Source organism: Helianthus annuus, chromosome 14 (assembly GCF_002127325.2).
Source record: "Helianthus annuus cultivar XRQ/B chromosome 14, HanXRQr2.0-SUNRISE, whole genome shotgun sequence".
Classification (NCBI taxonomy): Eukaryota; Viridiplantae; Streptophyta; class Magnoliopsida; order Asterales; family Asteraceae; genus Helianthus; species Helianthus annuus.
Window position 1 is genome coordinate 146,099,676 of NC_035446.2, and position 19,367 is coordinate 146,119,042.

General features: G+C 33.2%; 1 protein-coding gene across 1 annotated transcript; it reads left to right on the top strand.

The window, feature by feature from the left end:
• The first annotated feature begins 11,680 nt into the window (after positions 1–11,680).
• LOC110904212 (glucomannan 4-beta-mannosyltransferase 2) lies at positions 11,681–16,388 on the top strand. Its single transcript, XM_022150040.2, has 9 exons — positions 11,681–12,233; positions 12,326–12,424; positions 12,889–13,141; positions 14,237–14,347; positions 14,429–14,565; positions 14,720–14,833; positions 14,925–15,124; positions 15,236–15,436; positions 15,768–16,388. Exons 1-9 carry the CDS (start codon positions 11,901–11,903, stop codon positions 15,928–15,930), a joined length of 1,611 nt encoding a protein of 536 aa, XP_022005732.1. The 5' UTR covers positions 11,681–11,900; the 3' UTR covers positions 15,931–16,388.
• The last annotated feature ends 2,979 nt before the right edge of the window (positions 16,389–19,367 follow it).

The following is a 19,367-nucleotide window of genomic DNA, read 5'->3' on the forward strand; positions in this document are numbered from 1 at the left end:
GCAAACTGGTTAGTGTTGTTGGGTTAGTTTGAGAGTAATATCGGTTAATAAGTTGAAAGTTGAGAGTGTTGTAGTACAAATCGAAAGTTGAGAATGCTATTGGTCAATTTATGAAAATTGAGGTTATTTAAATCCAATATATCGTTCTTTTTAAATGGCTGTAAACAAGCCACGTTTGATCCCTAACAAGAGTAGGCTATTAAGAACTTAAGATTATTATTACCAAATCCCTTAAAAATTACCTTCCTATAAAAAAAAGCTTAGTTTTCATAAATGTTATTAGTTTTTGTTGAATGTTGATGTGTATTAACGAATTCAAGCGGATGATCTCAAACTTCGGTTGCGATAAATGATAAAATTAACAATGTGGGAGTTTGGTGGTCATATGGTTGCAACTATCAAACCTTCCTGTATCAGTATTTGTTTGTTTGTTATTTTCTCTGTGACAAAGGCCGTCCAGGATTTCTAGAGGCCACATGTGGCAATTAAAAATTATATCCTAAACTTACATATTAAATTAAAAAATAGGAAGTTTTATTAAGAAAATAAATAACAAACGCTAGTCATTTAAAAGATGTTATCGTCATAACAAAATGTAAATTCTTCAATTAAATCTATGTCACTAATTTCATGTGTTTTTTTTTTTTAATCAGACGGTTGGAATCGGATTGACACATCAATAGCTCAATATATATTAAGTGTTATGTTTTGATTCAGTCGGAGTAGACGATTTTCGGTTGAATCAATAACCTGGATTTAGCATAAATATAGGTCTTCTTGCGAATTGCGTTCGATTTTTCCAGACGTCTAGAATCCAACCTTTGTTCGATTGTTCCAAATATCCATTCTCATTTGGTTCTTCCTTTGCCGCATTTCTCGTTCTTCTTCCTTTTTGTAGGTGCAACAGACTATTTGATTCCCATAGTTTGATAGTCTAGTAGCATCTTGAGGATAGGTCTTGAGTTCGATTCTCACAAGAGGGTTTTCCCATATTTATTGGGTTTCCTCCTGAATTGGTGTATAGACATTATGCCTAGTGGGGATGGATATGATCAGGTGATTCCGCTGATGGCACGATTATACTTCAGTGGTCCGTCAATGATCCAAATTTGTCGTAAAAAAAATGAGGTTGTAGAGTGTTAGCTTGGGAGAAGCAATTAATTTATTTACTCCATGGAATTTGGAAGGAAAGAGATGTGTTTCTCCTTGAAGTACTTATGATTTTAAGGAATGTTTGTGTTTCAGTTTGTGAAATATGATTTAAAACATGTTTTGAATCATGGCAACAAATAAAAATTTGTAACGCGAAATTACTATTTGATTGATCAAATGACATGATTGATGAATGATTTCTCTATGTGATTAAGGCATTAAACTATGACTTGAAGCATGTTTTGACTTATTGCAACCAATAGAAATCTACAAATATGACACAATCGATGCATTGGTCGATCGACCGACCTTTACAAAATTTTAGCGCGCTCTCTCTTAAGTCTTTTGGTATACTTTAACTCTTCAAACTTTATCTAGGTGTCACATAACTTATTTTTCTCCTTTCACTTCAACTCATTCTAAGAAAATGGTTTAATCCTAATAACTTCACCGAACCTTATTTTCAACTCATTTATTATATTTTGATTGATACAACATCCTTTTTCTAAGTTGCATGGACGCAAATTGCTTGCAATTATACGTTCATATTAACTAGAAATTTAAATTTTTGCAAGTTGGTAATTCACATCGGTTATATAATCCTCAAATATTTTACATGTTAAAGTATTAAATAATGCTAATTACTAACAAATTAAAATAATTTGAATTAATATTTTTTAAACGACTTATATTACATAAAATCCGTATTTGGCGAGGCTCGAACCCTTGACCTCAAAAGGAGCAACACGTTAACTCAATTACTTTATCAATTGGACCTAACCCCCCATTTAGCACCCTTGTGATAAAAGCTTATATATAGATGATCAATATTAAAAATGAAATACAAGATATATTAACAATTACATTTGAAGTTTTAAGAATAAGGTTGAAAATGTGTAAAAGGTTATAATAATCGTTTTAAATTTTGCGTTAATCGATTAAAAAGTTGGCGAGATGTATGCATAAGTCCCGGAGGTGAGGCGTGGAGAAATGGCAAGGTTTTCACTTTTTCACGACTGCCAAAGGCTTCTTGTGTTTGCGATCTCGATGAGGATAAAATGCGGCGTGGCTTTTTCTTGTGGGTTTTTTGTAAACATTACGACTTCATGTATGTGCATGCATCCATAAAACATTTTATAACTACACTTGTTTTTTTCTTAATTATTATTTATTTATATAGATATGCATGTATGTAGTCTTTATATATGTTAATCAAGCCATATGTTGTATACGCACCACTTGCGGTGTACACGTATAAGGTATATATGTGCGGGCCCTTGGATGATAAAAGTGAAATTACACTAATTTTAACGTTATTTTACTAATGTCGTGAAAATAACGTTAAAAGCGGCGGACGATTAATCATGTGGTGGCGTTGATAGCCAAAAGACAAGATGGCACATGCACTAATCGGTCTTTGTCCCGTTTGTTGAGTGTTATGTGCTTTATGTCCCAGACTTGATGCAAAACCACTATCGAGTCGAGGGTCTCACTGGAAGCAGTCTCTCTATTCATACGGGTTAGAGGTAAGGCTGTAAGACAGTCTACATCTAACTCTCCTCATACCCTATCTTAGGTTTGCTATTGATGGGATTTACTGAGAATGATGATTGATGAAACAGTGGTTAACCAGGGGGTTATCCGCTAGTCTCGTCGAGTACGGTTAATCCCTTCTTTCCTCGATCAATGGCTGGGTCGTCCTCAAACCTGTCTCCTGCACAAGAAAACACACCGTGACTCGTAACAAGGAGGATAGGGTGGGGGTGCTCCTTGTTACCACTCTACGGCGTGAGAATAAGTATTTGCTTGAGAGCAAAGTGTGTGTTAAAGTAGTATGTGTGAGAGAGCAGATTAGCGTTACCTCAAACCTGGTTCAGGATGGGTATTTATAGCCGAAGAGCGAAGTAAGAGAGCCGAGAGGCTTGACTGACAACGCATAGCCTTTTTGCAGGTGTGTCAGGAGCGCAGGTCACAAGGGTATTGGACGCATGCGGGGTGCTGCCACGTCCTGTTGTGGTTGTCTGTCTGTCTACCAGCTTTATGCATGTGGGCTGGGCAGCTGACCGCTGTCAGTGCCCGGGTGTGCCACTTGTTGGTTCAGTCACTGAAGTCAAAGTGTCAGTTCCACTTGTATCGTTAATAGGATGCGGTTCTGGACTGCATCGCTATGTGCGGTAACCGCAGTGATTACCGCATCCCTTGTGGTGACGAAAACACCCGTTTTCATACACAAGGTGAGTCTTCTTATCTTTTCCCGAGTGGGGAAGCAAACCGGGTTCATACGAACGTAGGTGAATCCTTGTCGGTAGGGGTAATGAGTCGGGTGATGGTCACTCCCGTCCAAACCTGGTGCGAGATTTAGGATCATACCCCTTGAATGATGATAATAACAAAGTTATATGTTGGATCATAAATACATAAGTGAAGTTCCGACTATAATGTATTACAATTATTGTTGTTAATATTCAAGTTTTCGTGCAAACAATATTGTCCATCTTGTTCACAATTAGAGATAGTAATTAAACCCGAACCAGATGGGTAAAATTGAAACCCTAAACATTTGGAGCGGATATCTGGGTATGGGATCGGTTTAAAAAAATTGCGGGTATGAGGCATGCATGGGATTAAACATGTCTGATTACCGGACCTGATTACCTGACAATATATACTTGTTGTTTATCTGATGATATTACCCGAATTTTGTTTAATCTTCTAATTTGAATGTCTAATAAGCGGTTATATATATATATATATTTTTGATGTTTTTGGGATTTGGATATTAGGCTATAGGCGAGGGTAATGTTGAATGTAACAATAGCAACTTATTAATTGGGTTCATATATTTTTTTTATATTCGCGTATTTATGAAATTTATATTACTTTTTTGGACAATTTGCAGCCAAAATGGTCCATAAGATTTGATCACTTTTGCCATTTTAGTTCAAAACGCAAATCTTTTGAATCTTGCTCCTTGTGGTTTCAATTTTGTTGCCATTTTAAAACACCTAGGTTGGGAAGGGGAAGGTCTTGGGTTCAAGTCTCACAGACGACAGGGAATAAAAAAAATTAGCCTTTAAAAAAAATTTTGTTGCCATTTTCATCCAAAAGCAAAATCTATTCAGATTTTTCAGTTAACATCCAGTTTTTTTTTTGTCATTTTCCTCCTTTTTAATGAAGGGCAAAATGGTCAGATTGTTTTAATTTTTTATAATAAAATGTTAAAAGACCATTTTGCCCTTCATTAAAAGGAAGGAAAAAGACGGAAAATTTGGATGTTAACTGAAAAACCTGACCAGATTTTATTTTCGATGAAAATGACAACATAATTGAAACCATAAGGAGCCAGATTCAAAAGTATTAAGTTTTGTACTAAAATAACAAAAATAACCAAACCTCATAGACCATTTTGGCATTTTACTCTTTTATATAACTAGATCTGGTATAAAGAACAGTTGTGTTTCATCATTCAAAATATCTAAATTACAAAAGATTTTAATGTTAATAATTACAATCAAACATCATAGTTGGCACATACAATACCTAACTAAAATAATTATATTTATTAATGTCACAAGATACAATCATTTCTTGTATTTTATATTTTTATAACGATCAACTTTATATTTAGAGATGACATGTCACATTTTTTTATTTGTCACACTGTTTCACATGATACTTCATGCATTTGAACTTTTCCCCAACCTTTATATATGGCTCATTGGCTCCATTAAACATTTAGCAACTACTCCCATGAATATACTATTATACTTATATAGTTAGTTGTATTAGTATTTCTACTTCTAGTTTTCCATTTAAAAAGAATATTTTTCTAAACACGCCATGGTGAATTATTTTAATGCAAAAACAGAAGCATAAGCACCTCAATCATATCTGATAAGTTTCATAAATAAATGTATTTTTTTATTAGATGTTGCAAAATTACAAAGGATATTTACAGTGTAAGATAAATCCTTAATTTTAATATATGAAATGGAAACATATGTATATGTTAGTTATTTGATATCATGAATTAGGATCAAATACAAACGCTTCTAAAAATAAGAAGTGTATAAAGGCTTCTAAAAATAAACCCACTATAAAAAAAAAAAAAAAAAAAAAAAAACTATCACCCAAAAACCTACAACCCCCCCCCCCTCCGCCAAAAAAAAATATAGTGGGTTTAGGTTTTAGGTTCTTGGACACTTGTCACTCTATAAAGACTTTTTACACTTCTTATTTTTATAAGTCTTTATAGAATAACTTAACCCTTGATATCATATTGTTGATGGTTGTTTTTGAGGGCTACTAAATGTACCCCTTTCTTGTTACTTTTCATACCCCCATTTCCATAAAATCACATTTAAACTTATCATATTTACCCCCAATACATGTCATTTTTTTAAAAATATTCTTTTTGTTACAAAACAAATTCAAAAGTGTAAAAAAAAATATTGTAGACGTTTTTTTTTCAAAATTTTTGTTTGTTTTTTATATTAATTTAAAAAACATATTTTTTGAAGTGTTTACTTCGATCGAAAGTCCTAAACTGCTTTTAACTTCTTTATAACATACTCCTTACACTAATTAAATTTGAACTTACAGTATGAAGATTGTTAATTTATAGTTTGATAAAATTATTTTAGTACCTATTGTTTATTTGTTCACTTACATAAATGGTTTGAATGATTAATATGTGCTAGGGCTATAAACACTATTTTAAAAGAAAAAAACTTTATTACATTTTAATAAATAAAAATTATTAATTATTTTATAAAAACATTCAAAGTACTAAAAAATATAAAAGTAAGATCTTTAAAATATAAACTAGACGAGGGAAAAACATAATATAGATTTAAAAAAAAAGAGAGTTCAAAACTTTTTTTATTGTTTTTTTATAAAAAAATGTTAGTATTTATTTATAAAGATGTTTAATAAAAAAGCATAATCAAAATACTATTTGAAAAGTGTCTTTAAAAACAATATCCGAGAACTTTTAAAAAAATATGTTTTTTAAATAAAAATTAAAAAACATTTTTTTAAAAAAAACGTCTGTAATCTTTTTTTACACTTTTGAATTTATTTTGTAACAAAGAGAATATTTTTTAAAATGATAATTTGTATAGGGGGTAAATATTACAAGTTTTAATATGATTTTATGGAAGAGGGTATAAAAAGTAATAAGAGGGGGTACATTTAGCCTACCCCTTATTTTTTTAAAAGTGAACTTAATATATATAATTCTATTTTTTTCTTTTGCTATAGTAAATATTTATCTACCAGCTTTTAAATTTTATGAATTCTTACATTTGAACTGCTAAAATATGTTAAGTGGTGATAAAATAATGATTACGCTGAATTGTCGACCGGCTTGTCAAAAACCATTAGCTTGACAATGGCATTTGGATGCACAATAATAATACATAATAAGTATAAAAAATAATAACAGTAAAACTAATCAAAGTTTATATAGATGTGTATGTCCACCGATGTCATATCTTCAAATTTTTGTAAATAGGCAAGGTTTATAAAGGCAAGGTTAATAATAGCATTTCCAACACCATAGATTGTGCATTTAGTCTTAGTATTAGAGGTTATCTGTAAGCATCGCGAGTCGGTGTTCTTGGGGCATTTTTGGGACAAGTGTTGGGGGCATGAGTCGAACGGTTGGTGGGCCAATGTTGGGGTTTTGTTTATTTATTTATTTATCTTTTCAATGAGAAATGATGATAGAATTTAGATTAAGGGTTTATAGAGAACGATAAACGAGGACGAGGATGATGGGTTGTTTTTTGGTAAATTGGAAATAAATAATGTCACCTAATTCAATTTGGCCGATAATAATCCCAAGTCAGTTATTAGCCAATAATAATCCGAACTGGTCAATTTTTTTTGTAAAATAGTCCGCCGCTAAAATAGCTTAACGGAGTTAAGTTTTTTTCCGAATTACAAATCGATGTTTTAGGGCTTTTGATCAGAACGAGGATACGAGTCAATTGATGTAAAACTTACCTCAAAATACTGTCCCAACCCACGAAAACGGTGCTTCAATTCGGGTGTTTAAACTTCCAATTAACAAAAATCAAACCATTTCGAGCACAATTTCGAGTTAAGTTTTACATCAATTGACTCGTATCCTCGTTCTGATCAAAAGCCCTAAAATATCAGTTTGTATTTAGGAAAAAAACTTAGCTCTGTTAAGCTATTTTAACGGCGGACTATTTTACAAAAAAAAAAAAAAAAAAAAAAAATTGGCAAATTGGATTTAAATAATCCCAACTCACTGTTATTGGCTAATAATAATCCGAACTCATTTAATCACCAATAATAATCCGAACTATTCACTTTTGTTTGTAAAATAATCCCAGTTAAAAAAACACTAACTAGGTTAAAAATTTGCTGATGTGGCATCTGATGTGGCCCTTTTAGTTGATGTGTCATATGACGTGGCAGTTGATGTGGCATTTTTGATGACGTGGCAGCTGATGTGACAGTCTACGTGGCATTTTTGATGACGTGGCACCTGATGTGGCAGTCTACGTGGCATTTTTCGATTACGTGGCAACTGATGTGGCAGGTGACGTGGCAAGCCACATCAGCAAATTTTTAACCTAGTTAGTGTTTTTTTAACTGAGAGTATTTTACAAAAAAAAGTGAATAGTTCGGATTATTATTGGTGATTAAATGAGTTGGGATTATTATTGGCCAATAACAGTGAGTTGGGATTATTTAAATCCAATTTGCCAAAAAAATTTGACCAGTTCGGATTATTATCCGCCAATAACTAACTTCGGATTATTATCGGTCAAATTGAGTTAGGTGGGATTATTTATTTCCAATTCGCCTTGTTTTTTTTTTTCTCAATTTTCATTTATTTTTTAATTTTTTAAATAATTAGTTATATCTAACATTTTTTAGAATTTATAAAATTTTTAAAGTTTCATAATTTAAAAATGTGAGTTATTTGTCTAATAATTATTTTTATTATTATTATTATTATTATTATTATTATTATTCTTTATTGTTAACTTTATACCTTATTTAAAGTAATTTTATTAAGAGTAAATTACTTTTTGAGTCCATGTGTTTTAGTAGTTTTAACCACTTGAGTTCAAAATCTAAAAGTTTAACGCCCTGAATCTCTAACCGCTCATTTTATAAAGCTTTGAGCCCAATTTTGTTCATTTTATAACGTTTTGAGTCCAATTTATTTTTATTTTTTTAAATTGGACTCAAAAGGTTAAAAATTCGACTCAAAATGACTCAAATGGTTATCAAAAACGTCTAGGGACTTAGAGCGTTTAACATTTTGATTTTGAATTCAAATAGTTAAAACAACTAAAACAAAACTGCTCAAAAGGTAATTTACTCTTTTATTAAATATTTAAAGTTTTTTCTATATTTTGATTTCATTCCTTTCTTGTCAGCAAAACATGTTATACGTTTTCAATTTATATATATTTTTATATTTATTTAAATTTCATTCGTTTGATAAATTATTTAAGTTTTTTTCTAAGGAACTAACTCACAGTAACGACTTTTGTTACACCGACTTCTTTAATTACAAACAAACTATTTCTAGAATTTATATTATTTATATCCAATATTTGGTCAGCAAAACTCACAAGTCATAAAGTCCTTTATCTAACATTTGACTCGCTAGTTAAAAAACCAATACTACCTACAACTGTTGTTCTGGTGTACTTATTTTACCACCTACAACCGTTGTTCGGGCATACCTATTTTAGTAAGCAAAGTTGACGTGTGCATTTCTAACCTAACCCAAACTTAAAATGACATTTATAACTTATGTTTAATATAAGGGAGTTTAGTCAATCTCAAGTTCAAACTTATAAAAATATTTGTCTAAACGGGTCGGGTTTGAAATAGTTTGATGGGTTGACTCGGTTCTATTTACACTTTAATGAGAAAAGTGCCCGAATTGTTTATGTGGTTTGCCCAAATTTCACCTTTAGTCCTTACATATTAAAAATTACAGCTACAGTCCCCAACTTTAGCAAATTCGTTCTTGGATACTCCCTGGTGTGAATGAGGGTTAGCTTTCTCAGTTAAGTTGGTGTGAAATGATTATAATACCCTTAATATAAAATAAAATAAACTAATCAAGTATTAAATAAATAAAACATATATGTATATACACACACTTAGAGACACTTATATCTCTATCTATTTCTACTCTCTCTCTCTCTCTCACTAAAAACCACCATCACCATCACCACCACCGTCGACATCACCACTCCCCACCACCGCCATCCCCTTCCACCACCACACGCTCCGCCTCCTAAACCCATACCCGCCTCCACCATCAACCACCCATCCCCAAACCAACCACCCCCATTCACCATCACCCTACCGCCACCACTTCACCCTGTCGCCTTCACCAACCCCACCCGCAACCATCGCAGCTACCGACGCCATAATTACACCACCGCAACCATCGTTACAGTACAATACAAAACTGAAGCTTTTGAGCATTTTCTGACTAGCAAACGACCTTTCATGTATCTGTGTACCACCACTCGCCACCGCAACTACTCATTTGACCACAAGCTGCCGCCACTACTTGAACCACTGGAGTCACGACCCAACCGTCTCCTTCCGCCGTAACCACTGTAGCACCTTTATTAAATGAACGAATAGGAACATAGGTCTCGTTCGTTCAATTGTGTTCGTGAACGTTCAGGAATGGGTTCTTAAATGTTCGTACATTTACGTTTGTTCATGTTCATTTGTCTATGCTGTTCACTAAAGATTTTTGTTCACTTATTTAATTTTATCTAAACTTTATTATATTCTTTAATTGTTTTTTTACTTATTGTCTTAACAAATCAAATACAAAACCTCATTCCTACCTTATTTATGCATTGTTCCCCTTTCCTTCTCCTTATTCACGTCGAGTCATCGATGAATACTATCGACATCCGTTCCACGATTAGGACTTCATATTCCAGCTCTGCTCCCTCCGCCATCCGCCTCTAGCTTTCGTTGATTTTGTTTGTGTCCATTTGTGTTCGTGAACACGCTTATTTTCTTAATGAACAAACAGAGACATAAAATCTCGTTCAGTAAATGTTATAAACCAATTATATCATTAAGGACCAAACACGAGTATGATTATGTTTAGACTGCGGGGTGTGGGTGGCTTGGGTTGACATGTGGCGGAGGTGGGCTCCACATGATGTGGCTTGGCTGGGCGTGGCTTTTTTGGGTATGGGGTGACGTGGCTTTTTTTTTTTTTAGCTGGGCATGGTTAGCCCTATTAAAAATTTCATTTAATTAACCAGCCAATCACAGCCAGCCACTTTAACCCAGCCAGCTCCCCACGCCAGGCACAATACCAACGCTAGAGGGGCAACGCCCAAAGCCAAGCCCATAGGGGATGGTGTGCAAGGCTTGGGAGGGTTTCCCATGCCCCAAACCTAAGTCCACACCCCACAGTCTTATGATTCGTTCGATTCGTTTACAACCATCCGAGTAGCAGTATTATTAAATTAAATTACTTTACAATTTTGTTGATAAGAGGACGGGATTTAGTTTTATACGCCGGAATATCCTTATGTTACGGTACAGCTTCCAAAATTACCAACCGGAGGCTGGCCGTTGACTCCTTTCACCTTTGTAAATAAAGTAATTCATTCATCGAAATTTCACTTTGACCCCTTTCTTCTTACATTTTTACTATTTAACTCCTTGATTTTCAACATATGCACATACACTCCCATTAGTGTTTGATAAGAATAAATCTGAGGTCTACTTATTACTATATTATAACTTATAAGTGGTTAATATTTAAGTGAATGACTATATTACAAAGCCTGATACAATAATGCTCATGCATTTTGTTTTAGAGTTAATAATAAAAGAAAAATATAGTAGAAAACAATCAAATATAACTACTAATGTGAAGTATTACTGTCACAAACTAATTGGTTATGAAAAATTCTAAAATTACAAAGCTTCACATGATCATTTTGTTATTCATGAATACTTCTTAAATACAAAAAATCTTTATTGGTATAACACTACAGATAACGACATGTTTTGTCACTTCAAATGGCATTCATGCGTACATGACTGCACTAGTGAACTCTGAACACTCATGGAACACCAACAACATATCGAATTCCCAATCTCAAACATTGCTCGTTGACCATGTATAAAAATCTTGTATTTAATGAAAACTAAATTACCCTACGTCAAATTTATACACACAAAACGTCATTGTTTGTTAACTTACTTATTGAACAACCACTTAGAAAAGTATCGTTACCGCCACACTAAACAAGTAACAACCACCCCTGAGTTTTCACTTGCAACAACTTCCTGTGAAAAAAATAAATAAATTAAAGGACTAATTTTACAAAACACATAGAAAGCATGACTCAAAGTAACACAATTTGCATACCAAAAACACAATAAAAAATATAATATAACAAGGTAATAAAACTAAAATACTAAATTAAAAAAAAAAAAGATGTAAATTGACTATAAAAATCGTCAAACCCCTACTCTCTCTCCTACCCTTGATCCACTCTTCTCTCTCTCTAGACCTTCACTCTCTCCATTCCTATCCTCTCTTCATAATGCCACAACATTCCTCTGCTTCTTCTCTATTCTGATCCAAGAAGCAGCACCGTTTTGGCATAATCTGAAACAGAGGATAGGAATTCAGAGCCATTAATCTCAAACAAAAACCCTTCAAATCTCACCCACAGATCTACCCTTGAAATATGGGGGACGTTATTTCCGGCAAGAATCTGATCCCGGAGAGTTTTCCGGGAGCGTCGGTGGACTTAGCGGCGCAAATTGGGATGTTGTGGGACTTAATTAAAGCCCCATTGATTGTCCCATTGTTGCAGTTAGCTGTCTACATTTGTTTAGCAATGACAGTGATGCTTTTCGTCGAACGCCTTTACATGGGCATCGTTATTATCCTTGTAAAACTCTTTTGGAAAAAACCCGAAAAGCGATACAATTGGGAACCCATTCGAGATGATTTGGAGATCGGAAACTCTGCTTTTCCTATGGTTTTGATCCAAATTCCTATGTTTAATGAGAAAGAGGTTTGTTTGTTTGTTTGTTAGAATATTGTTGTGTTTGATTGTGATTTATGAAAATGTTTTTGTGTTGAATGAATGTGTGATGTCATTGATAGGTGTACAAGATCTCAATTGGGGCGGCGTGTAATCTATCGTGGCCGTCCGATCGGCTTGTGATTCAAGTGTTGGATGATTCTACTGACTATGTTATTAAGGTACTACAAGTGTTTGATAATAGTACAAGTTGTTAAGTGTAAAAAAGATTGCAATCATTGATTCATTGTGCATCATGTTTAACCCTTTTTACTTATTATTGGTTAAATGATTATATTGTTTTTTTTTTTAATTTATAAAATTTGGTTTCAAGATCCGGATTGTGCTCCAATTGGTAGAAATGGATTTGGTTTTCACTTTTTATTGGTCATGTGTTTCTTGTTATGAAATTTTAAATATTTTTGGGTCATAAGTGGCATGACCAAGTGTTGTTCCAACATTTATTTTTACTGTTTTAGTAATTTAGTTCCAACAACCGAATTAACTCATTCAACATGTAGTGCCATTATTACTATCTTTTTGGTTTTATATGGTTTGTACTTTAATATTGTTTTTGTAAAAGAGAATAATAATTTACCACAAGGTCACAAGTAATTAATTATTTAATATGTTGTATGAATTTTAGGATATGATTGAGAAAGAATGCCAAAGGTGGGCAAGCAAAGGGGTAAATATAAGGTATCAAATTAGAGAAAGCAGAGGAGGTTACAAAGCCGGTGCACTTAAAGAAGGATTAAAGCATGATTATGTTAAGGATTGTGAATATGTGACCATATTTGATGCCGATTTTCGGCCAGAGCCCGATTTTCTCCGCCGAGCCATCCCGTTCCTTGAGTTCAACCCTCAAATCGCCCTTGTTCAAGCTCGATGGCGCTTTGGTAACTCTTTTAATCCTATATGGCTCTTAAATGTTGGTTAATTAAGTCAACATTTCACTAATAAAATAGTTACTATTAGGTTACTAACCCCATTATAATTATAAATAAGGAATCAAATAAAAAATTAAAAGAAAAAAAGATTAAGTGTAGAAGTGTCGGTAGCCCCCCTGGCCCCAGTTTTAAAAAAAGGTATATATCATATTCAACTTTTATTTCATTAGAATAATGGAAAGCATAGATATTCATTAAATAATTTAATTTTAATATAATATAATAATAGTAAAAGAAAATAAAATATCAGGAAACAAATAATTGGTGACAACAAGCGTATAACTTTGGGTTAGACAGAGCATATTTCAAAAGTACAGGGGTCAGTGCTAAAACATGAGTATAGTACAAGGATCTAATACATGTCGCAGGAAAAAAAGAGATGTGGGCCCATTCAGACTCCACAAATCACGGGATCCTAGCCGTCCGATTATGACACAAATAAAATGCACTACTTAAAGTTGTACGTTATGCTTTAAAAGTTGTCCCCTTGATGGGTCACCCATAATAACCGGCATAAATAAATATTGCACCTTTGAACATTTATAATCATATTATTTTTAAGGATTTTTTAAAAGTAAATAGCAACTTCACTATACGAGGGGCATTTAGCAATTTCTCACCGACACTCAACTCCAAGGCTCTTGAATTTACATTTTTACCCTCTTGGTCAAAAAAACTTTTTTTTTATTTGTTGTTATTTTTTTATTACATATAAAAAATGTATTTAAGATGAAGAGATTAGATATAGATGAGATGGCGATTGATAATTACACGTGGGATTGTGACAAAAAATCTAGCTGTGAGTTCATGTGCTCAATGGCGTGTTGTGTTTGTTATGTAGAAACATGTTACATTGGCCAATAATTCATCACCCCACTGTACTAATCACTTTATATATTTTGTTGTTCATTTTTTTTCATTTAATTATTTAGTGACCATTTATTATTTGTTATATCAAGTCATTGTAACAAATTTTATGTATTAATTGTTGGTACTTTTTTATATTCATTGATTTTTTTTTTGTTTTTTGTATTAATTTTTCAGTGAACTCGGATGAATGTTTATTGACAAGAATGCAAGAAATGTCACTAGATTACCATTTCACAGTGGAGCAAGAAGTAGGATCAGCTACTCATGCATTTTTCGGATTTAATGGTACATTACCAAAGTTAATTAACGATCTTTTTAATCATTTATGAACAAGTAAGGTAATTAACATGAATGCAATTACCGCAGGAACTGGTGGCGTGTGGCGAATTGCGGCTATTAATGAAGCCGGAGGGTGGAAGGACAGGACCACCGTGGAGGACATGGATCTTGCGGTTCGCGCAGGTCTCAAGGGATGGAAATTCCTCTATCTTGGTGACCTTCAGGTTACTCATTTTTCTATCAATCTACCCACAGTTAAATCTTGAATTAAGATGCAAAGTTGGCATTTTAATCAATCTTTGGATGGGACCCACAATCTAAAACTGGAAAAACACAATTAATTCTTGAATTAATGAGCAAATTTGATGAACGGTGTAGGTGAAAAGTGAACTTCCTAGTACATTCAAAGCCTTTCGTTATCAGCAACATAGGTGGTCTTGTGGTCCAGCCAATCTTTTTAGGAAAATGGTGATGGAGATCGTTAAAAACAAGGTTCGTTAAGCTCGTTTTATTATGATCTTTTCTTTTTAGTCTTCTTTCTTGATGCGTATTGACGACAGCAATGATATTATTATGGGTGCAGAAAGTGACATTGTGGAAGAAGGTGTATGTGATTTACAGTTTCTTCTTTGTAAGAAAGATCATAGCTCATATGGTCACATTTTTCTTTTTCTGTGTGGTTCTCCCCCTCACTATTTTGGTCCCTGAAGTCGAAGTTCCGATATGGGGCGCCATTTACATCCCATGCATCATCACCACCTTAAATTCAGTCGGAACTCCAAGGTATTATTTCATCGTCATGACTGTAACGTCTTTCAAATTTTGTATAATTTAACAAACTGTATAATGAGTAGAGGAAACTTGTTAAATGTGATGTTTTTAAATATTTTTCAGGTCTATACATTTATTGTTCTACTGGATTCTTTTTGAGAATGTGATGTCCCTGCACCGTACAAAGGCTACATTCATTGGTTTACTTGATGCAAAGAGATCTAACGAGTGGGTCGTTACTGAGAAGCTAGGAGACGCTCTCAAGAACAACAAAACCGCTGGTAAACCGGCTCCAAAAAAATTCAAATTCAATATCGGTGACAGGTAAAAATCATACCTCTCCCTTTGTTCTAATATTTTCTCGTCTTTCTTTCTTTTCATTTTTTTTAAACTTGACCAAATCCAATATTCTTTGGACATTTGAGTGTTATGTTTTGGTAATATGACCAAACTCACTTCACTAACTACACAATAATTATTTGTTGCATTTGGTATATAAAAATTAGATAAGGAATAGAATGGTTAGTGGACCAGGAATGTGATTCCTTCCAACTTTTGTTAAACAATGTATAAAATAGAGATAAAAATATACACCATTTCTATATATAATTATAAAAAAAATAGTAGTAAAACTCATGAGTTTTTGGTGATGTAGAATTCATCTTACGGAGCTTGGATTTGCGGTATTCCTCTTCTTCACCGGATGCTATGACTTCATGTATGGAAAGCACAACTACTTCATATACATATTCCTCCAAACGATCACATTCTTGATTGTCGGGTTCGGGTATGTGGGCACCATTGTCCCGAGCTCTTAAACTCCAAATGCGACCTTAAACTTAGCAAGCAAAACCATGCATCTTCCATCTCAACTTAATCTCAGTATATACAATGATTCGTGTGATTGAAGCGCATACCGTAGAAGTAGAGATGGAGAAGAGGAAAATGCTAAAAGGTTGGTAGTTTTTGGAAGATTGATTTTGTGTGTGAAAATTAAGGAGACATAAAAGAAATAGGTTGTTTGTTAGAGGAGCATAGTATACAATTGAGTTGAAGAAGAAAGATGATGTTTATGTTTTATTGGATTTTAGGTACTTTTGTTTTAAATATTTATATGCTGAATTGGTTTTTTTAGATTTCTGTTTTTTGTTGAGAGGTATAATATGATGGCAATAGGAAGACTATAGACATCTATTGTTTCTGCTCTTATTTTTTTCCTTTGTTTGGAGTAATGTATCTTAGTACAACTTCATAATCATACCACAGAATTAGACAAATGTTTTTGGTCTTTTTATTCTTTTGTTAAAGGTTTTTTTTTTTTTTTTCATTAGTTTTTTACACTTGTATCTGTGATGAATTGCTTAGTTACATAAAACTGAAAAGGAATAAAATCTGATAAAAAAATTAAAAGTTTACAAGATGATTGAGATGGTTCGTAGTTATAGTAAAGATAAATAGTCGGTTCCCAAGTTCCGAACCATGAATTGAGTTTTTTTTTTAAGTATTTAACTGGTTGATTTGCTTCCGTTTTAGCGGTTTGGTTGGTTTAAACTCTTAATCAACTTACATATTAAGATGAAGGAATTACTTTTCCATACTCACTTTTGGAATCTTGAATTAATGTAGGAGAGGTAGTTATATACGGTGTACGTAACACACAACTTATTAGTAACACAACTAATATGTATTTTGAGCAATTATACCTAGGGCTGTAAACGAGCCGAGCTAGACCCAGCTCAAGCTCGGCTCGAACGCGATTCGAGCTGGCTCGGCTCGAGCTCTAATTTTAAATCGAGCTAAGATTTGAGGCTCGGGCTCTACTCGATTAGAATTCGAGCTGGCTCGGCTCGAGCTCTAATTTTAAATCGAGCTAAGATTTGAGGCTCGGGCTCTACTTGATTAGAATTCGAGCTAGCTCGGCTCGACTCGATCTAGCTCGAACTAACAAACAACCGCAAAATTTACTACTTAAAAAGTCCTCAAAAATGAATTTCTTCATAGACTAAGGGCCATAATTGCCATGCAATTTAACCATATGGCTAAATATGCAAGTATAAATAGTTAATTCACTTTGTACATTGTCTATACCTTCTTTTATAGGGGAGACACTCCCTTAGTTTTTGTTTTCTAAGCGACGTGGGACAAAAAAAAATGAAGGATGTAAACTTATCGAGCCAGCTCACGAGCCGAGCTAGGCCAAGCTCGAGCTCGGCTTGTTTACAAATCGAGCCGAGCCGAGCTGGTTCGTTTACAACTGAGCCAATTTCGCGCCGAGCTTCCTTCGAGCTTTTTTCGAGCGAGTTTCGAGCGAGCTGCGAGGCATGAATTTTTTGAACACCCTAATTATACCAAATAAACGTTGGGTAATGACTATCCTATATACTAACTAAAGTCGGTGGTGAATGCACCTCCCGGCTTTGGTTCTTTATTTTGCTTTGACAGATTTGGTCCTTTCAGTTAATGGTATACATATCATTTGAAAAACTTTACGTTCTAACCGTCTCTTTAAATTACCGAAAAATGCATTACATCGCCGCAACACTTTTACCTTTTATGGGTGTGTTTTTTTTTTTTCTTATTTGTCAGTAATAGACCGAACGTTGTGACGAGGTTGACTTTGATTTGGGCTTTTATGCGGTTGTCATGGTTCTAACCACCTTTTTTATTACTTAATAAGCGCATTACATCACCAATTAGCGCGCGTGAAAAAAATTCCTAGTTATATCTTTCGGTAAATGAAATTATTATTATTAATATCATTAAAGATAATTGACTTAAAAGACCTAGAAAGATATGTAACGCATCATCATCCACGACACGATAATGTAGCTGGAAAAATACATGGCGAATCTTTACAAGTATGTTAATTCAAAATTTTAATTGTTATTAAAGTTCCCGTACAAAATCTAAGAAAGGCATGAAAAAGTAAAAAAAAAAAAAAAAAGACCGGTGGTATTTTTTCGTAATTATGTGCTCGTAGAGTAATTATCAAAATTACCATACAAATGATCTTGTAGTGTAATTGTTTAAAATGATCTTGTAGGGTAATTATGAAAATTACTAACAAGTGTATCAAAATTACTCTACTAGTTTATCAAACAACATACAATTCAAAATTACCCTACAAGAACAAAGTTACATTACAAGATAATTTGTAGAGTAATTATGATACTCTACAAAATTACCTTACAATATCATTTTACAAAATTACCCTACAACATCATTTGTAGGGTAATTTTGATAATTACTATACGAGTAAATAATTACGAAAATGTCACTGCGTTTTTTCAGGAAAACCTTTGATTCGTACGTTTTGTACGGTAAATGTATTTGTATTTGATCTTTCGTCTTATTCTATAAAATTGTAAATTCCTTGATTTTAAAAGTTAAAATATTATTCTTGTATATAATTCATAATAAATATTATTGTTGTATATAATTCATAATTTATATATGAGATTATCTGTATATATATTGTTTATACATTAATTGGAGCATGATCTAAACATTAATTTAACATTATAACTAGAATTACGACCCGCCGCAATGCGGCGGGAATTCTTTAGTTATAACTAAGTCGATTTAGGACGCGCACGTTATGTTGAACCTGTCAAACGGGAAAAAAATAGACAATGTAAAAACGTTCATCCACACACACACGCACGTTGCGTCGTGTTAACTCGTAAAATTTAGAACGGAATGTAAAAACGTTAAACCAAAGACGCACGTTGCGATGTGTTAAGTCACAAAATTTAGAACAAAACATAAACAGAAAAATTTGCAGAAAATGAAAACTATAAGGGACCAAACAAAAGAGTAAAGTAAAGGGATGTGAATGAAAGTTGACTAAATGACAAATCAATAAATTATAATAGTGTAAGTGTAACAAACGTACTAAAGGACAAGAGTAACTGCCATGTCTGGGGGTTTAAACCCTAAATTGTGAAGGAGAAAGACACATATTTGCAAAAAATAAAAAGTTTTGTGTTAAAAGTAAAAAAAAAAAAACAAATAGTTTTTGGTTAAAAGTAATTTATGAAATACTTTTGGGTGAAAAGTAAAAAAAATCAATTTTTTTGTAAAACCCCCAAAGCGAAGGTTACAACAACCATATGCATAACAATTTTTTCTTTGAAAAACCCCCAAAGCCAAGATTACAACATAAAAGTTAAAAAATCAAAATGGTTAAATCGCAAAAGATGGAAACTTTTGAATTAGAAGTGAAAAATCAAATTAATCAAAGGGGTTAAATTGT

What these genes read in the sequence shown, in the direction of transcription:
- LOC110904212 (XM_022150040.2), top strand. Translation starts at nt 11,901, where the DNA reads ATGGGGGACGTTATTTCCGGCAAGAATCTGATCCCGGAGAGTTTTCCG. An exon ending in TGGAGATCGTTAAAAACAAG is followed by an intron (nt 14,834 to 14,924) that starts GTTCGTTAAGCT and finishes TTATGGGTGCAG; the next exon opens with AAAGTGACATTGTGGAAGAA. An exon ending in AATTCAGTCGGAACTCCAAG is followed by an intron (nt 15,125 to 15,235) that starts GTATTATTTCAT and finishes AATATTTTTCAG; the next exon opens with GTCTATACATTTATTGTTCT.